A 27,021-nucleotide genomic window follows, 5' to 3' on the forward strand; every position below is an offset into this window, starting at 1 on the left:
GGTCTGCGTCTCCTGCCAGAATGCATTGTGCCAACAGTCAAGTTCGGCGGTGGTGGAATTATGGTCTGGGGGTGTTTTTCCTAGTATGGGCTGGGACCCTTGGTCCCCATTCATGGTAAGCTCAACTCCGATGCCTACTGCACTATTTTGGATGACAATGTGCTTCCTACGTTGGGGCAGTTTTACGGGTTGGACCCCTGTTACTTTCAGGATGACAATGCCAGTTGTCATGTTTCGACATTAACCAAGGCTTGGTATGGTGCCAATGGAGTTCATCGAATGGACTGGCCTGCCCAGAGTCCAGACCTGAACCCTATCGAGAACCTCTGGGACGAGTTGCATCGCCAAATTCAGGGGTGCACTAGCCGTGCAAAATCAGTGAAGGAACTTCTATGTCTTCTCCAAGCCGAATGGAAGAAAATACCACTAGCTGTCATACAAAGACTTGTGGAAAGTATGCCCCAGAGGGTCCACGCTGTAATTACCTCTCGTGGAGGCTCTACCAACTATTGATTTTGAATAAAATTAGTTTTTCTTTTCTATCACAGGTGTCCAAATACTTATTGGTAGTCAGTGTATTACAGCTACCATTTAGCATACCTATCCAGTAACAAGCCCATTTTCAGCATTTGATAAACAGCCTATCATTGGCAATATTCTCACTACACACTCGTAGTTCTTCTAGACAAGACGGCTGTACTATTTTGTTGTTTTCAAATGTGTAAGCCAGTTTCTCAAGAAAATCCCCCATAAAGGCATCATTACTTTCATTTTCTTTGCCATAATCAATTAACCCTCCGAGCGTTATGGGTTTAGCCCAGAAAAAGTTCCTCGAAGCTAATAAATGTCATTTTCTTCATTATAATTAAAATGACTCTCTCACTGTGTACCTTGATTCCCTTTTTTCCAACTTGAAATTGAACACATTAAAAGCAGGCAGAAATTTTCAAGTGTAATAAATAAGAAAGACACCCTTCTTAATATGGAATTTTATGTCTATAACAATGAGGGGGTAAACAAATCACATTAATTTTAAAAAGGCAAAAAAGAAACTTGCATGTGATAAATATGGCATAGATTTGGATTAAGAATCCATCAATTTTGAAGGTATTAAAACACAAGCACCTCTTCATTAGTAGTAAAATATTTTTGCAAAACTGGGAGGAACAACAAAAAGTTGTTGCAATAGGTTCTAGCACTGTAGAGGGAAAATAATGCAGTTTGTGAGAAAGCAAATATCCTGAAGAAAAAAAAATGTAAATAATATTAGGTATGTAGTCATGAGGAAACATGATACACATATTAATAAAAAGGAGTCATTTTTTCTATTTAACAGAGTGGAATGATTTAGCATGGAGACACAAACAGACAACAAATGGTGTATAGTAAACAATAGTGCTCAAATTAGATTCATTGTGAATAATTAGAACACCAAAGAAAGGAAGAGAATTACTAAAACAAAATCTTAGATTATTACTTAAAGCTAGATCAACTGAATTCATAACAAATGAAATCTTAGTTAAATCTTTATTGGCAACAAAATGCATACATATGTCATCAGTGTAGTGAATCCAAAGTTGAAAAGACAATTTTGCATATAATGTGGCCTCAAAATAGCATATTTAAATTTCAGCAATGAGCTGACATTTATGTGCACTATTTAAAAAATATTGTCAATTCTAAAAATTTTAGAGTTTTGTTGGTTTAACAAACTAAGATTGCTTGGTTTTACAGTTTAAACAGCACATTTTAAATACAAAATTTTGAGTTCCATAACTTTAAATTCTGTGGCATTAATTCTTAAATTAGGATGCCTATGTAACTGCTTGACTTAAAACTGTTTCAGATGTTAAACTGCAATCTGCTTCTCAAGATCTGGTAGCAATTTTTTTTTCAACTGTCAAAATTTGTAATGGTAAAAACTCTTTGCAGTGTTAGATATAATACGAAGATTCCAGATGGCAATTTTTTAAAAATATAAATGTCTCAGTAATATTTCTTTGTAATAGTATCAAACTTTTGTTCTATTACTCACAGACTTAGGCCATCTACAGTTTCGTAACTCAAGTTTATTCTAATATGCAGGTGGAATAGGAAAATACCAATATCAAACAAATTTTGTAAACAATGTGTTTATACACTAGAAAAATTGAATTCATTTCTATATTTAAAAAAAATAATTTAATTGATGATTTAAAATGCATCATATCTTGTGACATCATGTCTTTATTTACAAAATGATGGAACAAACACAAGCAAATGGCAATTGCTTCACAATTCAGTTGGCACACGAACAATATTGTACAAACATAATTGTATAATATGATGAAGGATTTTCCCAATGCATAAGTTCATCAAAACTAAAACTGATTTTAATAGCTTACCTTTTTAATGAAATAAACTTTAAACTGATTTTTGAGTTAATAAATTAAAAAATGTAATCCTGCATATTTTTAACCTACCAGCTCTTTCACATGTGGGATGTGAAGATGCTTGTTTTAAAGCTACACTTAGTCAATATCGTCCTTATTTTCTCCAAATATAATTTTAAAAATTTATTTCTACACAATTTTTTCTAATTTGGCTAATTTTAGTTTAACCTATAGTTAGTCTAATTCCGAATTTATAATCACGCCAAGAATGATTAAGCATGCCACTGAGAGCAAGAGTAAATGGGAATGGTTTAAGTTCCTTCTCAAGCACAGCCCCAACATTCCAATTAGAGTCAGCCATACCTATAAATAATGAAAATAATTAATTTTAATATTGTCAAACAACATTCTCTTTTTAAAGGAGACTTTACAGATAATCTCCTTTAGATAATAAAATGCTGAGATAAAAAATTTTAACATAAAAGACATACATTTTCTGTTATTGTTGACACAATAGTAATTTTAAAGATTTTTTTTTTTTTTTTTAAAGAAATGAAAACGACAAATTCTCTGCATTCCAAAACTTGGTGAGTAACTTGTATACATAAATTCAAGCATTGCTAATGGATTGGCATTTATTGCAATACCATGCTTTCACTGATAAATGGCAGGAGAGGGACAAGATGACATTTTTATAATCAGAAAAAGTCTTTAGAGTAACATAAATGAGTACGTGCAGGTTTTTGGATATGCTCATGAATAACTGCCTAAACAGTTAGTACCTATATTTGTATCATCAATTATTTTAAACTTTTTTTAAACTTATTCATTTAGATACAGGTTGAAGTGAGTGGGAAACCAGAATTTCACCATTGGTTATATGGGTAGAGTGTCGCCATATTAACAGTGCAGTTCTACCCAAAGTTTGAGGTAGAACATCCTGGGGGACAGTAATCCAGATCTCCCATTCCTCTTCAACTATCTCTTGAGAGGATTTTATTAGAATGATACTGAGATAATAAAAGAAGACAAAATATTATAAATAATAAGATAGTATACACCAGGTTTCAACAATTTTCATCGCTGGATAAAACCCGCCTGCCATTCATGAACATCACAGGTAAGTTATCATTAGTTCTCACTACACAGTATCAGCTTCAGAATCATGGACTGCTTTAATAAATTACTGAAACTTATTTTTAATGGCTGAGTTTCAACAAAGGCAGAAGTTATTGAGAGCCCCCAAAAAATGAAGCTTATTACTTCATTTTTGGCAAAACTGAGAGAGAGAGAGAGATACAGCATAGTATGATGACTTTTCCTGTAAGCATCCTGTTGCAAAATTCATTACTTTTTTCCCTTTTAAGACAAAAAATAATATTTCTCAGTTGTTGAAATACAAGCTACTAGCTTGTGACAGTAATATTTAAAAGCAGTTCCAGATATTCATAATTCCAAGATACAGTATCATCTAGAAGAAATAACAGTAATTTTAGGCACTTCTGTGATAAACATATTGTAGATTCACCAAAATAAATGTTTGAAACTACTCTTCAGTCATGTACCATTTTTCTAAGCAAAATAAAGATATTCAATTAAATATATATAGCATACATATTACTCCTGCAATTTATCATTAAAGAAACTCCTATTTACCAATGCCACAATGGGTTGTTTGTGTGTATTAACATAAGAGAAAGAAAATTTGCCGAATGAGTTTCTGTGACTAACCAGATTAGCCAAGCATCCACAGGGTTGCCACTCAAACAGGACAATGAAAGTCCCTAACTTTTCCAGGTGTGTTTGAAGAAATTTCCAGGCTATTCGCATAGTGCGCGTTGGCTGTGCCAAGGGTAAGGTCCACTGAGGATTCAGATTAGAATCTAATGCCTTTTCTGCATGCATTTTGCAGCTAAAGAAATCCATTTAATGATATTTTAAAATAAATTCAAGTATTTTATATTTACTTTGCAACATACATTAGTTAAAATTATGTGCACCAAATTTCGTGACGGAATGATGTTACTACTAAAATTAGTTTCATAAATATACCAGAGAAAATTGCCTGAAATTTGAAAATATTAATTAATATTAAATAAATTTAGAAGGAAGAAGACACATTGAATTATATGAATATCATTAAAATAAAGTTACTTAAGGATTAAAAGCTCAACTACAAAAATCGCTGGTATTTTGGCGAATATAGCTATATTAAGTGGTTAGCCTAGATGACTGATTTTTCCCCCCTATTTTACAGCAAAATGTTTAAAGATTTTGTTTTATATGGGAATGGGGGGGATTTACTTTCGTTCAAGATGCACATGCGAATCTCTAGATTCTCGAGGTTACTGGAAACCAAAGATGCTGAAAATTTGCTTTCCTAAAAGACAATTTGATTAGCACTGCAAAAACTGCCTCTACGCCAGCTGTCCGAATGATGCTCGCGCGATACACGATTCATCAAGAAAGTGATTGCTACCGATGTTGGGGATCGCAGTACAAGACTTTTCCAGATTTTGATTGAAATATTTAAATTCCCCCACTTTTTCGGTCAATTTTCGAATTCCTCCGACTTTTCCTGGTTTTCCAGGTAGTGTGGCAACATTGCATCCATATGCAAAAAAGAACTGAGCACTTTATTAAAGTGAAATTAATTTTCTTCTATGCACTCACATGACTAAAATGAGCTAGATAACTGAAACAGAATTATATGAAATCATATGCATAGACTCCAACCTTCAGCAAACCTTGTCAGTAGTCAACGCGCGAACGACATTTTTAAACTTTGAAAATGTGCGCGTAGTGTATGTTGTAATTAACCATTCATTAATTTTAAATTAATAATTAATTGTAATCAATTTTATTACATTTAAAATCCATATACATATAAAACTGAATAATTAAAAATACACCTTGTAAATTATATGCACATTTAATTAGAAATTTTCTTTTAACTCCTCAAGCATTCACTAATAAAAAGTACTTCAAATCACTACTAATCATAGAAAAAATCAGAAGCTATAAATCATATCTTTATTCTGGATATGATTTCTACAGGGAAATAAAATTTAAATAACCAAGAATGATACATATAAGTATTAAACAAAATACGCATAATTTATGAATGCAAAGATTTATATGTAGCATGCTTAGCAAGCTTAAGTTCTGATTTTGAGAATGTTTTTTTATAACACAGTTCTTCATTTGCCTGCATATTTATTTTTTCAATCAAAACTGCTTCAAGAGTTTTAAGACCTAAATTTGGTCGAAATTCCGTCTGATTTTTTTTAACAATAGAAAAAATTCTTTCGCAAGCTGCATTTGAATGAGGTATTATTAAGACAGCAAGCATTACAGAAGGCAATACTTTGTATTTAATACACCCATTCATATTTTTTAATTTGGCAATTTCTCCCCATGCTATATCAATACACAAATCTACAATTTCTTTCAAATCATCTACTTGATACATGGAAAATTCAATTTCTACTTGATTAAGACATTTTTCATCAATAATGGATGGAAAAGTATTCATCAAGTAAAGAACAGATGAAAATGAGACTTCAGTTCTCAAATTGATGTCAGCAACTTCAGCATGTTTTAGAAATGGATCACTCAGTGGAAATTTATCAATTATATATGAACATGCAGTTACAAAAAAAGCTCGCACAGAATTGAAAAATGATTTCACTTCACTTTCATTCAACTTGGCATTTTTTAAATATAGTCTTGTTTCCGCACCAATCACTAAATTTTCATTTTCTTTTTGTTTACTATACTTCTGAAATGGAATAGATGTTAGAGTAACATCTTCATTTTCTTTAGAAATTACTGATGGTTTTACGAATCTAACAAATAAATTCATTAAAAGTTCTCTTCTCAATTTATGTATATAAGGAGCTTGTTGTTGCAAATTAATATTTACTGTTATAAACAAAGGCAAAGTATTTTTCAAAAATAACAAGTACAATTTGGTGGTCGGTGACTGTAAAATTTTTTTAATGTTTTGCAATCTCTTTCCTTCATTCTCACTGTTATCTGGTTTATCTCCAAAAAAATTTATCACAGCATCCCACTGTTCCAAAATCCTTGTTATAGATTCTAAAAGAGACAACCATCTCGTACTGCAATATTTCAAAATTTTATGAGATTTTGCATTCTGTCCCAAAATTTGTTGAGCAACTTTGAAGCTATGCTTCCGTTTCGAACTTTTCTCCAAGTAAAAATATATATCTATTATCAACATTTCAATTTCTGAGCCAATTAATTTTTCAGTAGCTTTTTTTGCAGCTATATGCAAGAGGTGGCACGGACAACCTCGGGTGATTATACTTGGTTGATGCATTTTGATAAATGATGCTACACCTTTAAACTTTCCAATCATATTACTAGCATTATCTGAAGAAAATGATAAGCAATTTTTCCATTATAAACCTTTGTTTTTAAAGTTTTCATTTATACAATTAAAAATACCTTCTCCTGTATTATTCGTGCATTCTAAAATAGAAATCAATGAAGTAATTATCACTCCCTTTTCTTTACTGTAGTATGTTATAACCAATGGGTACAGTTTGTTATCATTGTTATCATTACTTCCATCAGTACTTAGAGAAAATGATGTACTGCACACTGATTTTATAATATCAGCAACAGTATTTTCTGCAAGCGTTTTCACAATAGCAGCAGTTTTGGTATGACCGCAGCTAAATTTTTTTGCTATGGCAGAATCCGGAAACATTGCTTTGAAAAGCTCTTTGGAATGATCCGAAACAGAAAGCGGTAGATTATGTTCAATTAAAAAACGAACAAAATAGCATTCGGCTTTTATAGGATCTGTTTCATCATCTTTTATTAAGAAATTTGTTATTTCTTTAGATTTTACGGTGCCAAGTTCTATATGCTTTTGAGAAAACACATGCCGTTTACAGTCATCTTTTCCGCCATGAGCAACTGAGAAGTCTTTGTTGCATACACTGCAGTGTGCGTGATTCACAGAAATTTCGGACGCTTTAATGCATGGAAATTCTGAAGAATATGAATCTTTAAACTTCTGCTTTGATAATTTTGGCTTCTTCGTTCAAGGCAGCATTATGATTAAAATTCTTTCACCTGATTCACAGTTCACAAGACACACGCTAAGCTCTCGCCGTAAACTACACAATGCAGCCTAAACACGCATCAGCGAGGAACCTGGGAGACAGGCAATTGGGTGGAACTATTGATAAGTCGTTAACGGTTGGAGTTACTGATCTACGATTGGCTAATTCTTCAAAACTAGGAACGCACTCAACACGTGATATATGATAACACGAGTATTCAGCCAATCATCGGATGAATTAGTTGGTTCCGTTTTGCGTACTGGTTCTCCTGCTCTTGTTTCTGTAAAATCCGTAGTTTTTTACATACTTTTCGTAGCTCGTAGTTTTTCATGAATTTCCGTGGAAACTACGGAGAATCCGTAGTAGTTGGAGTCTATGCATATGCATAAGCATCCAGAATAGACACATGCGAAACGAATGAATATGTGGTGGTGGGGAATAATACGAAAAGCATATGAAAAAAAGTGTCTAGAACATAGGGGGTTTCACAACATGGATATTGTTGCCTATCAATAGGCTGTAAGGTGATCTAAGGAAGTATTACTAAATCAAGGGGCAGTAAGTGGGCAAAAAGAACATGCTTAAAAAATTAGGTTGTATAAACATTTTCTAAACAAACATTTAAACATTACATTAGTTACATAAATATTACCAACACACACCTTTAAAAGAATCATTCTAAACCATGTCAGTTGATCCTTTACATATGCTGGTTCAAACTGCATGTAGGTTTATTTTTCTATTCCAAGGAAATGATGTTACCTAGTAACATTCAACATGTGAAAGGAGCATGTTTTTAACCTTTTACCTGTCATGCCCGAAATAATCTCGGGTACAGCATTGATGTTCCAAAAATTTTTTTTGAGTGCATCGTATTGTTATTACCGAAATACATAGTGTGAGAAGTTTATTTATTTAGTTTTATTAATTTATTGAGTCTACAAGAAAGTGTTGCTCAAAAAAGGATGAAAATGGGGAAAAGATAAGAAAGGAAACATGATTCCGGTATACTGACTGTGGAGTTGGTTTGTGCTTGGAAAATTGTTTCCAGTTATACCACACAAAACTGAAATACTAAATTACTAATAGGTGTTCATTTTTATTTATTTCTATTCATTTATTTTTAAGAAAATATTTTTTTTTTTTTTTCAATTTTTAGAAAATAATGCTCCACTAAACCATCGCCACACTGAGCGGCAGCCGCCTCAAATGAATATGCAGTGGCTACAGAACCTTAAAATTTTTATGTATGTAATTTAAAATACCAATTTTAAACTAGTAAGTATACTTTATTTTGTACTAAACATTTGATTGTTGCATTAAAAAAAAATTGAAAATTTATGTACCCAAACCATCAAAATAACCTGACAATTAAGGGATTAATATATATATATATGCTATTGTGTACATAAGGGCAGGAATCTAAGAACGGTACATGAAGTCGCCTTTAATTGTTATCATTCTATTTTTCACACTTTGCAAAGTGATTTTTAATAAATAATTTGGTCAAATGAAGTAACATAAATACCTAAACATTTTTAACCTGCAGATCACATTCAGAAGACATAAAATATTACTGATACAAGGACAGGCAGGTGCTCTCTGAAAGGTACAATGAACCACAAAAGAATTGGAAAACTACAAAGGAGGAGTTCTCACCCTGTTTTGGCCCCACCACTACAGGTGACAGGTGACGGAAGACGCGAGCACTGTACCTTTACCATAGGGTGAATCAGTTCAGCACCGTGCCCTCCAAGATCTAGAGCAGCCAAAGAGGCCACACGAGAGCCGCGCACAGAAGAGACCAAGCCCAATGACGGATCCACCCAGGGCAGTTGAACAAACCAAAGGCCCATAGGGGACCCACACCCCGTCGCCCAGGCGTCAGATTTATTAAAGACCAAAGAAATATTTACATGGCCAAACAAGAGCATAGAGAGATACAATTGAGTAAAGTACATTAATAATATATCAAGGATTGTACAAATTTAACAATAAGAGGTAAAGATTATAAGATTACAAGATAAAGCAAGTTACAGAAAAATGAGTACAGAACACAGAAGGCGTGTTATAAGTTAAGGGCATCACGATAGGATAGAATAGGCCCATTACTAGTTAATGACATCACAATAATACTAAATCTAAATCAAAATTAAATATATTAAATAGGCCAGAGTACATTAGGGAGGATATAAAGTAATGGCATGGGTATATAACAAATATAAAGATATGAGTGCATGTGAGTAATAGAAATATGAGTAAGTATAAGAGCAGTACACTATAAATGCGTTACCAATTCAGTATAGAACAGGTGATATAAATTCAGTACAGAGGAAATACAATCAAGATAGATTAATACAGAATAAATACGGAAAGAAGATCACCCCCCCCTCTCTCCAAAGCTTCATAAATACATAAACATTTATCAAGATTATTTTTTAATAGCACAATACATGTTGGCGGGACACAAGAATTTTACCACAGGCTGTACAAGCATAGTCACCACACTAACTATGCAGATCTGTCTCAGTTTTAAGGGAGAAGAGCCCAGTGGGCAGTCCAAGGGTCTCCCACCCATCTTCCCAACATCGTTAACCCTCCGACTGCTCAATTTGTAGACCGTAATCGCTTAAAAAAATGTGGGATTTTTTTTTTCATATTTTAAATCTATATATATTGGAGAATTGAAAAATGCATTTTTCCTTTCTAGAAAATATTTTTTTATATAGATTTTTATCATGAGAAACTAAGTTGCTAGAAAAAAACAATTTCAGGTCTTATCACTAAAAAAATTTTTTTTAAATAAATTTCAGTCGAATTAAGTTAATTTCTATTTATTGCATAATATAAAATTTAAGAAAATATAAAGCACTGAGGAAAAAATACCTTAGAAATGCAGTTTAGTATGATAGAGTTCAAAACAGGGTTCAAGGCAAAGTCCAACTTCACAATCTTCGCACCATATTCAATAAATCTAATTAATAATTCAATAATTTAACTAAATAATCAAGATAATCGCTTAATGTTTTCTAGCAGTCATTTCTGTAAGAAAAAAGCGCAAAAAGTGAAGTTTGAGCGGTAATACCACGTGCCCTCAAATCCCGCAATTTAGCAGACAACTAACGATATCTGTTGGCCGAAATGTAAACTAAACGTCTAATACTGTATATAATTTATTTCAGTGGTTAAATGGGGAAAAAACAGGATGTGCTCCTCAATAAAGGAAGACAAACATATGCTCGCAGAAATCGCAAGATGAGCAGCCACAGGGTTTGGGCCGCAGTGTATTTTGAGAGCCCTCTGCCTCACATACACCACACACTTAGAAACATTACAGGATTACTTCTCCAGGATTAGAGCTTGGGTTCATAAGTAAAACAGTCAACCTCACTAACAACTTTACCATCTGAGCAGCTTTTAACTGCACCGTGGGAAGTAGATGGAGTCTGGCTAACCATATCCTCCTCCCCCTGTAAGAACTCTCTGGTCTAGAACAAAATTTTTTTAACTCTCTTCATTCATGACCCCTTTTTATCAAGACTTTTCTGTAACTCAATATTAAATACAGAACAAGGATATAAAAGTAAATATTTTCCCATAAATAATTAATTTTTTTGGTAACACTATACGAATGAAAAATAGTAATTTCAGGATTTTTTTTAAGTACAGTCAAAAGTCGTTAATTCGGACACCCATAATCCGGAATGATCTATAATCCGGACCTCAAAGCTAAAAACTTCCTGCGCATGCGCCGCGTTGGCACATGCGCACAGCCGTTTTACGCGTGTGCGTAAGACCGTGACTACTGCGCATATGCGTGTGCGCAAGTGCAGAATACGTTTTCGCCAGCTCGTTTAATGTATAACGGACGGTGTAAGCTAAAATTATCTAATTATCTATTTCAGTTAATGTTGCAGATTACGTTGTTCCTTAATCTTGGAATTGGATCAGGCTTATTATTTTTTGCAGACTGTAAGAGCAATTTTATAAAAGTAAACTTGAACTTTCGATTATGTCAAATAGAATTTCCGATGCTGGAACTTCCAAAGGATCTACAAAACGAAAGTATGTTTCGATGTCCAACAAACAAAAAGTGGAATTGCTTCAAAAAATGGATAAAGACATGAAGAATGTGACAGAGAGGTTAGTGAAAACAAAAAAAATTTCAATTGACAAGTTAGTCGGTATTCTCGGCACAGCAATTAACGGGACTTGAACAGCGGAACTTTGTAACTGAACAAGAAATTATGTCTTTTTATAGAATTAAAGAGAAAGTATTATCACATAAAATGAAGCAACTTAAACAACTTACATTGAGAGAAATGTTTAATAAAGTAAACAAATAAATATTAAGCTTTTTTTTTTTTTTTTTTTTTTTTTTTTTGTAAATTTTGATACCCTTTAGATCATAATTGTTCTTTATTTCATAAATTACGGTTTCATATTTTTACTTTTAGAATTTCTGCATGCCATCTTACGAGATTTAAACTGATGATCTATAATCCGGAATCGCCGAAGTCCCGACGAGTCCGGATTAACGACTTTTGACTGTACATGAAAACTTTATAAGCATTGAAGTTGAAATAGTTGTTCCACATAAGTATGTGGTGTTGAATGACATTTAATGTCATTTTAGAAGTTGCGGGAAATTCAGCTCTAACTACAATCCATTCAGTTAATGCTTTTTGTAGACACAAAAGTTTTCTGAGTCACCTGACAGCTCAACAAATTTTTTTTGAATTAATAATGGCAGATGATTAATCTCAATAATGTTGAATAATGTTAATTTTTTTAAATTCATTCATCAGACTTAAATTTTCACAACGTATTAGGGGTCACGACAGACAGCTTAAGAAAATGCTGGTCTACAGTTTGAACAGGGTTGCCACTCAAAGAGGAGAATGAAATTTCCTGACTTTTCCAGGTGTGTTTTGAGAAAATTCCACTCTATCCGCATATTGCACATTGTGCTGAGAGGTAAATTAATTATGCTACTACTTGAAAACACAAAACTTTTCCAATTGCATATGGCTTATTATATATATAATCTTGAAAGCATTACTATTATAGATATAATAGTTGTTTTCTCCACTGAAGATTGAGATTAGAATCTGCCCAATCTGGATTTAAAAAATGAGTTTTTTTTTTTTTTTTTTTTTTTTTTTTTGGCAAACATTTTGCGGCTAAACGAAAGAAAGGAATCAATTTAATGATATTTTAAAATAAATTCAGGTATTTTATATTTATTTAGCAGCATACATAAGCAAAAATATGTGCATTAAATTTCGTGATAGTATGTCATCATACTGCTAGATTTAGTTATGCCAGAGAAATTTGCCTGAAATTTGAAAGTATTATTAACTAATAATAAATAAATTTAGAGGAAAGAAGAACAATAAATGATATAAATAACATTAAAATGAAGTTAATCACTTAAAAATTGAATTGCAATAATCAATGCTATTTTGGTGAATATAGTCATATTAAACATTAGCCTAGAAGACTGATTGCTATTTTTTTTTTTTTTTTTTTTTTTTTTATTTTACTGCAAAATGAAAAATAAGGCATTTATTAAAGTGAAAAAAAAAAGTTTAAAAGATTTTGCAGTAAAACCCTAGTCTTCACTACGGCCTTAGTACAATTTTGAAAACTGCCGCCAACACCAAAATGGCCAGTTTACTGCCTAATACCTTCTTAAACAGAGACTAAGAGACAGAGGGAGGTAACTGTTGTTACTGCTCATCATAATGTCACCAAATCCCGTGTGTACCGTACATGAAGGTTAGAATAAAAAAATATGTATTGTTAAGATAAAAAAAAAAAACTTCTCTGCAACAGGCACATCCCAAGGTAGATGGAAACAGCTGCGTATGTGCAAAACATCTGTCGTCGAAGCTCGTGAAGTTCGAAGATCAAGTTTATCAAGAGGACATAAAATGAATATTGTTTTAAATTTCTTTAAACTTTAAAGGGAATGAAAATATTTTTTCGTGCAAGTAAATTAATTAATAGATTAGTTATTCTGAGCAAAAGAAGTACAAAAATTCGAGTATAAATTATCACGAAAGTCAAAGAAAGTTTCTTCTTAACACATGCTATGGAAATTCTAGCCGTCAGGTTCTGTCCGCAAATCCCTTGGCGAATTTTTCCCTCCGCTTTCTACCAGCACTATAGCAAACTGCACCGTGTAAAGAAAGTCTATGTAAAGAAAGAAAGGTCTATGAAACCTCTCTTTCTTTACATAGATGTGCTTGCATTAGAACAGTGTACGTGGGTCCTATTCTAGACTCCATGGTACCGTATATTATATTAAACCGATTTTGTTGTATACAAGAATGAGAAGGTATTTTATTTAGTTCAACAATTGCAGCACATGCGAGTCTAAGGCCCATATCCCATGGCGCTTGTTTCACATGAACAATTGTTTCAGACAATTTTTCTGCCTGGCTTACTATTGAAAGAAAGACGTGCAACTTTTTTCTGCCTTTACAAAAAAATTGCAAGTTGTTCGTTTTCAACCAATCAGCTACCAGCTTCAAATCGGACAAAAGGAAACGGCGCATTTATATACTAATTCACTGAGAGTGCTTGGAATGTATGTATCTACTTAACTTTTTTTTTTTTTTTATGCCTTTGTGGCTTGGCCTGTGTCCTCATACCCATATGGCAGGTTTCGCCTGCTAGCTGGGCTGGGAGCCCGTGCTTAGAACTAACTAACTAACCAGCTTCAAATGCTATCAGCTTGTTTGTAATGACGTACCAGTTTCCCCCTGTGCTAACCCCAAAGCGATCTATGGTGATTGGTTGTTGTGACAAAGCAGAAAAATTATTCCAAACAGTTGTTCTTCCAAAACAAAATGACGTGTGATAGCAGCCTTAGGATTCTCGAGGTTACTGGAAACCAAACTTGCCGGAAACTTGCTTTACCTTTCTAAAAGACCATATGATTGGAGCTGCGAAAATTGGCTCTACACCAGCTGCCCGAATGACGCTTATCCAATACATAATTTGCAGTGCCATAAGTGATCGCTTCCAACATTGCCGAAAAACTTGCTTTTATGGGAATCGCCGTATGACTTTTCCATTTTGACTACAATATTTAAATTCCCAGAGTTTTTTGGTCAATTTTCGAATTCCTTGACATTTTCCGGTTTTCAAGATGGCGTGGCAACCCTGTTTGCAACATAATGCAAAAATTATCTCTTATGGGAGCCTCCAGATTATTATTCTTATATGTACAGAAGCTCTATGCATGATTTTAATAGTGACTACTTATTATCAACAACAAGATTTGGGCTTCCCTGCTACGCAAAACTGAACCGCATTACAGGTTCCCTCGCCTTTTAGAACCAGGCACAGAGGTTCAACCTCGCACTTTGGAGAGAGATGCACCGCTTGGGACACGTCGCCCAGACAGCACTGGTCATCAAATTTTCGACCTGCCAGTCTCTTAGGCTGCTCGTTACAGCGGGACATTACCCAGCAAACCCGGGTAGAGCCACATTGATCTAGAAGCTTAATATTGAAAATAAAATACATAAGAGTAAAAAACTATTTTCTTAAAAATTGTTAACAGCTCAATAATGAATTTGGCAGAAAAGTTAAAAATGTTAAACGGTTTTACCTCGAAATACTAAATTTGCTTTAGGAAGATCAATTTGATATCCTATAGAACATACACTTTCACTTGACCTAAAGTTTGTTTTCAGATCAACACCCACCTAAAAGAAGGCAATATATATATAGTACATACAGCAAAATATTACAAGCTAGATAAAATGTATATGCACATTATGTATCAAACTATTACTTTACTTAACTTACCTGTATATTTTCACCATCCTTACGATAATAACAAGCATGCAGACCATATGGACCCAATGTTCCACTTATAATATAATTAGACCCTGGAATATGTAAAGCTTTCACAACTCACAAAAAAACACAAATAAACAACTGAAATTCTTTTAATACTTTCTGAGGGGACTATTAAAATCTCTCTTATTATTATATTTTTAAAATTTTGCTTTAAAATATCTAGAGACATTTTTGCAGAAAAATAGAATACACTATTTTAATATAGACATTAAATTTTACCTCCCTTGCACAAAAACAGCGATAGATAAAAAGTTCCCGGTCAAGCTCAGTCGCATACCAATAAATGGTAGCCAAGGTGATCATGAACCTTCATAAAGGCAATGTGCCAAGAAACACTACTGTTTTAACATTGAGTTTTTACAGCAGTGTTTTGTGATGACATGTACATTGCAGCCTGCAGTTACATTGTGAACAGCAGATGTTGTGCCAACTCTAACATCTTAAATATGTGGCATGCACCTTGGATTCTCCACAGTGACAATGCAGCCTGTAACCAAATGATCTTCATTTGTTACTTGCCAACTACAACATGAGTCTGCTTCTACACTTGCTGATTTCTTCCTTTTTCTGCCAGCAGCCGAGCGGTTAAATCTCTGAACACCATTAGTTCGGTCTGGGGTTCAATACCCAGTTAACAGACTGGCTGGGTGTTTTCGTGGGTGTCACCACATGTAACACGTAGGCGAGCCAATTTCTCTTAGGAAGTCTTCCACGAGGCATCCCTTCCCTTAGGTAGGTAACCCACGAGAGCTTTGCCATAATCAAATAAACCAAATCTTTTCTACAAGTGAAGATGAAGCCAAAAGGTAGCCATTTTCCTACAGTTACCAAGATCCAGTACAAATCACAAAAAGTTACAGATCTGCTCATGCAAAATGACCGAGGCCACATTTCAGCAAAGGTAGGAATGCCAAGACATTGCAATGCAAGGTGACTATTATGAAGAAAATTACAGTCAAAAGTCTTTAATCTGGACTCGTCGGGACTTCGGGGATTCCGGATTATAGATCATCAGTTTAAATCTAGTCAGATGGCATGCAGAAATTATAAAATTAAAAATATGAAACTGTAATTTATGAAATAAAGAGCAATTATGATCTAAAGGGTATCAAAATTTACAAAAAAAAAAAAAAAAAAAAGCTTTATATTTATTTGTTTACTTTATTAAACATTTCTTTCAACGTGCGCATAGTCGAAATTAGAAAATTGCAACCAGAAAACTATTTGATGTGTATTCGTGATATTTATAATGACGGGGAATTTCATATAAATAACATCAAAGATGGAGTACATCGAGATGAAATACTACATTTGGTAAAGAATTATAAGTTGAATAAAATAAAAACATCTGCCCTGAAGATAAGGATAGTGCTGACAGATCAACTTTCAGTTCACTGCGTGCTATGACGTCCCCCCCCCCCGCATAACAGCATGAAATTGATAAACAGATTTCGGAATGGTTAGAGAAACAAAGGACATGCCTTTATCCATTTTTTGCAGCAATTCCACTTTTTGTTTGATGGACATCGAAACATGCTTTCGCTTTGTAGATCCTTTGGCAGCTCCAGAATCGGAAATTCCTTTTAACATAATCGAAAGTTCAAGTTTACTTTTATAAAATTGCTCTAACAGTCTGCAAAAAATAATAAGCCAGATCCAATTAGAAGATTAAGGAACAATGCAATCTGCAACATTAATAGAAATTAATTAATCTGAAATAGATAATTAGATATTTGGCTTAACTTATACTGTCCGTTATACATTAAACGTGCATGCGTAAACGCATATGTGCATGTGCAGAAAGTTTGTAGCTTTGAGGTCCGGATTATAGATCATTCTGGATTAAAGACTTTTGACTGAATATTCAAACTTAGGTAAATAATGCACTTCCTAATCCACCATGTATATGATAGAATAAAATACATTTCTGAAAGCGAAATTTAAAACACACACTAAAAAGCACCACAAAAAGAAGGATAAGCATGTTATACTTGAAACTAAAAGTAACCAAATGATAAAATTTGGAATGAATGAAAAGTTTAAATAAAACTAATATAAAAAGTAATGTTCAAATGAGGAGCCTTATAAACACTAAATAACTCAAGATTAACAAAATAACATTCTCTGGAAACTAAAAACAAAACATGAGAAGTGTTGACAGTAAAAAGGCAAATGATTAACTATATATAATGAATTATGCAATAGACTTTTAAAAACAATTTAAATAATGTCTGAATTACTTGAGCAACTTACTGTCTGAAGCAATGGTATTTGTTACAAAAAATAAAATTTTGCTTTCAGTTTCATAGTTTTATTATACAAAGAATTAGGCATCTAACAAGTGAATTAAATTAACAGAATGAATGAATAATAATAAAATAATAATGAAAGTTTGTTATTGGGCAATCAAAGACAAGTCCCTCTTCTTCAGCAGCAAAAACATTTAGCCTAATTTTAAAGAAAATGGGTCATGTTTAGATAATATGTATGAAATCGATGAAAATCGCATGAAGTTATTTTAATATGCCATCATTAAATTGAGTGGAGGATGAACTACCAGCATTCTTATGTTTTTAGCACTGGTCAACTCAATTTTTTTTAAAATAAAAATAAAAACACAGTGGTTTTCAACCTTTTTTCCTCCATGCACCCTTTTATCTCTGCTAGAAGATCATCCCCCCCTTACGGAAAAACTCTGAAGTTTTTCCAAACACAAAAAATACATATAGATTTAGATTATTTTTAAATAAGTCAGGCTGACCACATTCCACTTTCAAACTATGAAATCCATCCTGAGAGGGAATTCTTCCATGGTTGAGAACCCCTGGAAGAACACATACCTGTATATCTTCCATCAAAAGCCACTGCAAGCATCTGACCTTCAGGAACTAGTGGACCATACTCATATAGCATGTCAGCACCAAGTGCCAAAGATGGTGTAACATTTTTAAGATAATCCAAGCCGACAAACACCGAATTATTCTGGACATATAGACTGGATACCCATAAAAAAGCTGTGTAATCTGACCCTTTGTAATCAAGCGCAGCTTGTGAAGCAAAAGAATTGCCCTGAACCTGAAATGGATTTTAAATTGCATAACAGTAAATGACAAGTTTAACATTTTATCCAACATAATTTTTTTATTTTAGAATCATAATATTCAGAAAGGATTTTAAATGTTAAATCTTTATTATTAAATAATGAAGAATTTGTACACATGCACATTCCTTACATTGTGAAAACATAACAGTGAACAATATAGTCATGAAGAACATGTGCACTTCAAAGTCTGATTTTGTTTTTTATTCATTTCATATTTTGTGCAAATGTAAGAAATTTCTGATTAAAAACTCATCAATATAAAAGCTTTGTCTTGCTAATCAGCAAGATGTTTTGTTTCAAATTTTGATCAGAAAAACTCAGCGACATAAAAGAAGTACTTTCTTTGGCGACAAAATGCAATATAATTACCCTTTTTAATTTAATTAACAAACTCAGCGATTTAAATGAAATGTGTTTCCACTACCAAAATTAAAGTATTCTTTATTTTTCATGTGCCAGTGTGTTGTTGTTTAGCTAAGTGAAAGATTTCCTTTTACTTCCAAATTTATTCTGTTATTAATTAACAAAGTAAGAGAATTAAAAGCAATAAATGCAGATTTATTTCAATTATTACTAACCACTCATGAAATTGCATTAGTTAAGATACCTTAAAATCATTATACATATATCTGTGTGTATGTGTGTAATAATTTGATGCTGTAGATGGCTTGTTGATTCCAAAACTGTGCACATAAACTGACAAGAGCCATGTAGATGGAAATGATGGAAAGAGAAAGGCATAGTTGGAATACAATGGTAATTATAGTAAAATTTTTCTTTAACGTGATTGGCTAAGAACTATATGTAATGCAGAAGGTTGAGAGACAAAATTTAGGGCAAGCACTGAGGTATTTATGACTTTGTCCTCTTAGATTACACGCATTTTTGAATGCATTATTATGGATGCATGGTTAGTGATTTGGACTGTGAATGTATTTCTGAATATGACTCTGACAATTCAGATATGGCCTTTGATTTTTAAAGAATGCAAATAGATAAGGCTGTTAAAGGATTTACTTGTGAAAAAGGTGTACAATAAAATGCACTTTATCAATGCAGTGGACGTTCTTCAAAATTTGCTTTGATTCGAAGACAAATTGATGGTTGCCATGGACCAATATCTAAAAGATGAGATCAATATCCAGACATGGATGAGAACCTACATTCAGATATGGTACATGCGTAGATTATGGAAACCAATTTACAGATTCAGAATGTTATAAAGGTAAGTTTTTTAGGGCTCATCACAAGTCCGATTTATCTAATATCATTGATTCTGATGAAGTGGTGGGTTAACCGTTGCACATCTAAATCCTGAAAATGTTGCTGGCCAGTAATGTAGTTATCTCCCCTAGTTTGAGTACGGTATCTAAGGTGGATGTTCTTAAAAATATCATAGATTAAAATTCAAATATTTTTGTAAAATTTATAAAAATTATTTTAAAATAAATCATAAAAAAATTGACGAATTTTATCTGGAATGAACCTAAATTTCGAAATGTGATAGGAAGAATCAAATAAGTTTAATAAAAAAGATATATTAATAAATATAAACCAAACTTAATTAGCATTGAGGGGCTAAAATTTTGAGAGCTAACTGTTTAGAAATTACTCGTGCAATGTTTACCAAACTTAGCAGTTTGGCATAATTTGAGTCCTAGAATGGAAATGTGAAAAAAAATTGACATGCCATTTCAGAAAAAGTCTGATTTTGTGTCAAAATACCTATATCAGAACAATGCTATATATCAATCTAATACATATCCTAAGTCGCGATTTTGAGACATGGAAAACGCAAGTTGAATTTCATCGATCGACCCAGTAGAACGGGAGATGTAGAACTGTCCCCCCTTGTTTTTTGTGCAGTGTACCTGAAACTTACCTTCTATCTTATAATTTCGATTATTTTTTTTTTTTTTTTTTTTTTTTTATTTTTATGTTAATTCCATTTTTGACGAATCTGACCAAACCTGTAGATTTGGTAGAATTCCGCAGTAAAGACTCATGATTCTGCCAATGGTTGATGAAACAATACATTAAGTACCATTTTTATTATTGCCTGATGTGTACTGCAGTAACATCTTTTCAATGTTCCTTCAAACTTGGGCAGTATTCATCGTGTCAGTGAAAGAGAGGGTGAATTTCTTGATGCCTCTTTCTACAGCTACCAATATTCCCCAATGAACAATTTGTTTTTCTTCATTAATTTAATTTTGCATCTGTCCATATGCCAACCAAATTTTTCTTTTTCCCACTTAAATTATTTTTTTATCTTGGAATATTAATTATCCCTTTGTTAGTAGAAACCTAGCAGTACAAATATCTATTTTTCTAAAAATTATGTATGTTAGTAGTCATACAGTCTTTCCGTTCTTTCAATTACTGGAATTTCCGATCAATCACAGTCGCATTCTTAATGCTAGATTTTTTCAACACTGTTTTTTTTTTTTTTTTTTTTTTTTTTTTTTTTTTTTTTTTTTTATGTTGCTATCTCAATGACATGCTATCATTAATGACTGAAAATTTTACACTGGGTTAGTGCTCAACCGAAGTGCCAGCAATAAATGTTCCAATCAGCGAAAGCACAATTTTACATTACTTTTAGTAAAATTTACTAAATCAACACATACATATAAAAATTTAGCATGTTATACCTGAGTAAAATACATTCCATGTATATTTTTGTATTTGTGAATCATTTTAGCAGTCATCGTGCCACTAGGATCAACAGCACCCGCTAAAACTGGATATTTCTGAAAAAAATATACATATATTTGATATTACTTAAAAGCTATGACTGTGTGACAAAAGTGTTAATAGAAACAATAAATATCTTTATTATATTTATTAATGCACTATCTTTATTAATGCTAGTTGCATTATGTTCAGTATAATGAAATGACACAGTCATAGATTGCAATACCTGATGTAAATAATCTGTAAAAGTGCTCATAGAAGCAGAAAATATATTTAAGGATATATGCAGTTTTTTTCACAGAAAGTAATAAAAGAAGTGATTTCTAATGAAACTTGTTAAAGTATACTAGTCTTTAAAATACTAAAAGCTAAATCCCAAAACCAAGCAACAAACACTGTTTCGTGTTGCACACCTATTTACAGTAATATAGAAAATAGTTCATAAAAATATACAGTCAAAAGTCGTTAATCCGGACTCGTCGGGACTTGGGCGCTTCCGGATTATCGATTTTTCCGGATTACTCTTTATGTATATATAAACAGTGACATAACGCAAAACCCGGACATCTCCATTTTTACATTTCATTAAATGATTTATGATAAAAGGAAACAAATTTAAACAAGATTATAAATTATTTTGTTTACTCTCTTAAAGTATATATAAATTTAAAAAACAGCAAAGTAAAACCGTTTTGCATTAAAAACATACAAAAATACATTTTGAAACAATCTTCAAAAATACATTTTTTAAAAATACATACAAATTCAACAAATAATGAAAAGTAAACACAAATCAAACTCAGATATTCTTATCGATTTGAATTATTTAAATGAAATTTAGTATTTGGTGATAAGTTACTACAATAACTTTTAATCTATTTGGCATGGAATGGACTAATTTTTCTCAGTAACTGAAAGTAATGTTTGACCTTTCTTCTTTCTAATGTCTTTTCTAATTCTGTCGTAGCATGATTGTTTAAATGGTACTTACGTATTATCACAACCAGGTTGGCGCGATTTGTAAGTTTGAGTAAAAAAGTATGAATAGAAAGAAAATGTATATTTATTAATTACAGATAATTTTTAATACAGTTTTTTTATATTATTTTGTTTTAAAATATAAAATAGCAATTAAACCCTTCCGGTTTCGAATTTGAATAAGTTGCAGAATTATTTTTTCGGCGGAAATCTTTTCGCTATTGCTTTCAGCACTGATTGAAAATCGTATTCGCCATAACCATGTACACAACGACTTATTTTTACTTAAAAAAACATCCCAGAATTGCACAAAAATGGCATTGCGCACACTCTTGACTTTATCTATGTACACTGCTATTTTGCATGTGGAGATTCACAAAATTTTCCTGCATTTTCGTGCAAATTTTTGTAATTTATGAGAAAATAGCAGTGTACATGGATAAAGTCAAGAGTGTGCGCATTGCCATTTTTGTGCAATTCTGGGATGTTTTTTTAAGTAAAAATAAGTCGACGTGCACATGGTTATGGCGAATACGGTTTTCAATCAGTGCTAAAAGCAATAGCGAAAAGATTTCCGCCGAAAAAATAATTCTGCAACTTATTCAAATTCGAAACCGGAAGGGTTTAATTGCTAATAAATTACAAAAATTTGCACAAAAATGCAGGAAAATTTTGTGAATCTCCACATGCTCTTTTAACAAAACTACGTATAACACGTAGGGCTGCCGTAAGTAGGGTCGCCAAATTTGGCAATTTATGCGAATTTTGGCCTGGTTGCGTTAATACGTAAGTACCGTTTAAATTTTCACATGGGCTGCAGATTACAGTTCATTGTCACCAATTTGTGTAAACCATTAAGGCTTAGTGCTACTGTTTATACTATTTAACCCGGCATTTTGAATATTCATCATTTTAATATGTTTTTCATGGTTTGGTTTGGTTTTATTAGATAACGGCAAAGCACTCGAGGGATATCTGCCTTAAGGGAGGGATGCCTTTGTGGAGGACTATATAAGGGAAACTGGCTCGTATACACGTTACATATAGGGAAAAGTCTGATCTTTCAACTATTATATTGAGGGGAGAAATGCATGAATTAGTTTATCATGGATGAGTTGCATGTGAGTGATCACATTGTGACAGACTGGAACATGTTTTGTACATAGGTGTGTGTGGAGATGTGCTTGAGTGATAACATGCAGCCAGCTTGTTTGCGGGATTCAAACCTCGGACCGAACTACCAGTGTTCAGCAATGTTATTGCTCGGCCGCTGGTGGGCTATGTTTTTCATGGACAGTCCTGTGAGCAAAACAGCTGGTGCCGAAAGAGTTGAACGAATGGATATCACTTATCCGATTAGGTTTCAAGATAAGGATGAAGGGTGTGTACGCTAGAATGGTGCACAAATTTTGTTTCATTCTGAATGTTTATGAGTGTCATATGCACAAAAGTAGGCCGAAATTAGTTGAAAGAAGAGATGCGACAAATTTGTGTGAATGGCGGTGATGTGTCCCAGACTTTCCAAGGACAAGGTCAAAAGGAGTGTATGAAAGGGCTGTTGGTTTTTCCAGAGACAAATAGTTGCAAGTCTGATCTTTCAACTAACATATTTGTGGGGTCAGAAATGCACGAATTAGTTTATCATGGATGAGCTGCATGTGAGTGATCATACTGTACAGACTGGAAGGTGTTTTGTATATAGGTGTGTGTGGAGATGTGCTTGAGTGACAACATACTTGAAGGGCCCAGAAAAGTGGTTGAAACTGATGAAAGCAAGTTTGGAAAAAGAAAGTATCATCCTGGAAAGGGCATGGAAGGCACATGGACGTTTGGAGATATTGAAGGGGGATAGGGCAAATACTTTTTCTGCATGGTTGAAAGAATACCTGTTTAGATTATAATAGAAAATATTTGTCGAAACCGTCGTATTATTATTTTGAACCGATGGAAGTCATATGTTTATCTTAGTGATGAGGAAATTATGCACTTCTAAGAAAATCACAGTCTCATTTTTTATGATCCCGAGACAGTTGATGACACAAATTCTACTAAGGGCATACAGAATGAAAGCAAAAAACGTTTGAAGGGATTCACCTCTGGCCAAGTATACGCGGTGGAGAAAGCATGCACACTTATCACCGAGTGATCGATTTGAGGAACTTTATTTAAAGTATTTAATAACTTATTTACTTAGTCATAAAGATTGTTTATCCACCACAGTCATCAGATGTATGACTGGTGAAGGTAAGGTTCATTTTTATTACTTTTTCATAGATTTGTTACACTGATATACACTGATTTTCATTCTGAATTGATAATACATATTTCAGGTAAAAGTATAGTTTAGGGTACCCCTTGGCGAAACTTAGCGATTTTTGGCGGCACATGGATACCGATTTTGTGCAATTCTTTGACTCGTTATTTCGGCTTGCGAAGGGCGATTTTTGCACCAAAAATTGCCGCTACACAAAGCCAAAATAACAAGACAAACAATTGCACTAACTCTGTATCCATGTACACATCGACTTATTTTCAGTTAAAAAAAAAAACCCCGAATTGCACAAAAATGGCATTGCGCACTCCTTTAACTTTATCCATGTACACGTCGACCTAGTTTCACTTAAAAAAAAATTCTAGAATTGCACAAACTTACATTGCGCATTCCCTTTACTTTATCCGTGTACACATCGATATAGTTTCACTTAAAAAGTCAAAAGAGCACCCAATTTTACAATATAGATAAACAAAAAATACATAATCTCAATAAAATACATTTTAAACCAAACAATAAAATAACATAAAAAAAGAAAAACGTGTTATATATTTAAGCACTAGCAAAAGCAAATATTCACTTACCATGATTTTCGAGTTCGCTTCGTACACCCACAGCCACGTAAAAATCAAAATATCAATCATACTCAAATGACTTTTTTCAAACCAGGTACTCTTTCTTATCGAATGCTTTACATAGTGACCATCCGAACCTTTCTTCCTACAAACCCATACTTGCCAACCTTTGACACTCAAAAATCAGGAGATTTTTTTAAGAAATCAGGAGATTTTTTTCGATGTTAAAAAGACTTTTTAAATGATAAAAATATAGTTTTTAATAATGAATTATCTTTAAATAGTAACTAATTCTTAAATGCAAGCAACACAAAAATACCTTACAGATAAAAAACATTTTTATTACTTGCATCGTTTAAGAAAATAAAAAAATTAAAATTAAAAAAAAAGACACTTTAATCAGTTTTCGTACAAATGCTATAAACAGTGGCAGATTTTGCTTTCTTTAAGAAACTTCCTAATTTTGTTCATAGCAATTGCCATGTAGGCCTGCTTTCACTAATAAAAGTTTTTCTAATGTGTCATCGTTAATATTAGATCTAAATTTAGTCCTCGTTTTTGCAACAACACTGAAACTCCTCTCACACTCCGCATTACTGTGGGGAACTGTCAAAATGGCCAACATAATTCTAGACAGTTCACTATATTTTAAAATTCCATCAGCACCTTTCAGTTTTCCAATTAAACTCCACTGGGTGTCAATCCTAGCTGATTTTATAAATTCATTCAAGTTTTCTAATTGTAAACTGCTGTTATGCAGCTTTTGGGACTGTTTCAATTTTTCCTTCCTTTTAGAACTCCTTTCAAGATAATAATAAATATCAACAATGTGTTCATCCACATTTATTGGTAAAGAAGCTACCCCTTTTTCAGCTGCTAAATCTAAGAGGTGACAGGTGCACCTCATAATCTGCAAATCTGAATTTTCCTTTCTTAAGATGCCTGCAAGCCTACCAATACTGGTGCATTATCAAGTTTTAATAATTAGCTGTGCTATATTAAAGCCTGTCAAATGTCCTTCTAAAGTGGGAACAGAACATAAACTGCACCCAATTTCTGAAGACTCTGAATTAAAAAAAGAAGCAACAATTGGATACAGTTTTGAATCAGTATTATTGCTTCCATCCGTAGAGAGGCAGAACGGAGTTGTTTTAATGCAATCAATAACTCAAGATTTATTTTTCAAACCCATTTCTTTAACAATTGCACCTGTTTTGGTTCTTACACTTGAGTATTTCTTAGTGATTTCACGATTGGGAAACATTTTTCTAAATAAAGCTGCAGTGTGATCCTATGCATTCAGTGGCAGGTTGTGCTCAAGTAAAAAGGCAGAGAACAGACATTCTGCATTAACAACTTTTTGGTCAGAAAAATTTAATTTTCCATTTTTTTTCCCCCAAAACAATTCATGTTGTCCTTGTGTTTTTGTGTACACACATGTTTGAGAACATCCGCCCTTCCACCATGCAAAATCGAAAAATCGTAACGACAGGCGGTACACATCTCAAATTTATTACATTTCCTTGAGGAAATAATGGAAGGAAAGTCAACTGTGTACGATTTTTGAAACGTATATGAGTATTTCACCTTTCTTGCAGACATAACAAAAGATTATAATTTCTAAAACTATATCCTAAAGGCATGTGTACTCACACAACTCAGAACAAAATGAACGAAATAACTAAAGAACATCCAAATAACAGCTTGCTTTGTCCTCATTGGCTAATATATGCCAGATGACACGCAGTGGAGCTCGATACCCATTGGAGAACTGGAGAACGATGTTTCTGGATACGTATATTCTCTCACTCACAAAGCAGAAGTTATCTGATTTGCAAGGTTTTGTTTTAAATATAATCTAGAGAAAATTCAATTGCTTTCAGACATCCAAAATCTTTTATTATTATTACAGTCAAAAGTCGTTAATTCGGACACCCATAATTTGGAATGATCTATAATCCGGACCTCAAAACTAAAAACTTTCTGCGCATGCGCCGTGTTGACACATGCGCATAGGCGTTTACGCATGCGCGTAAGACCTTTTACG

At 33.1% G+C, this 27,021-nt stretch overlaps 1 protein-coding gene across 1 annotated transcript in view; it reads right to left on the reverse strand.

Annotated features, from left to right (window-relative positions):
* Nucleotides 1-1,513: 1,513 nt before the first annotated feature.
* LOC118192612 (mitochondrial import receptor subunit TOM40 homolog 1-like) overlaps nucleotides 1,514-27,021 on the reverse strand; it is a 48,629-nt gene continuing 23,121 nt past the window's right edge. The window contains exons 3-7 of the mRNA XM_085827545.1: nucleotides 21,107-21,205; nucleotides 18,190-18,424; nucleotides 15,296-15,378; nucleotides 15,096-15,192; nucleotides 1,514-2,735 (exon numbers count right to left, since the gene is read on the reverse strand). Of these exons, the coding sequence (XP_085683671.1) occupies nucleotides 2,596-2,735; nucleotides 15,096-15,192; nucleotides 15,296-15,378; nucleotides 18,190-18,424; nucleotides 21,107-21,205 (654 nt within the window). The 3' untranslated portion in view covers nucleotides 1,514-2,595. The remainder of the gene's footprint in view (nucleotides 2,736-15,095; nucleotides 15,193-15,295; nucleotides 15,379-18,189; nucleotides 18,425-21,106; nucleotides 21,206-27,021) is intronic.

The sequence above is a fragment of the Stegodyphus dumicola genome, chromosome 12 (assembly GCF_044657685.1).
Source record: "Stegodyphus dumicola isolate Sdum_Otavi_A_Nest chromosome 12, ASM4465768v1".
NCBI classification, from domain to species: domain Eukaryota; kingdom Metazoa; phylum Arthropoda; class Arachnida; order Araneae; family Eresidae; genus Stegodyphus; species Stegodyphus dumicola.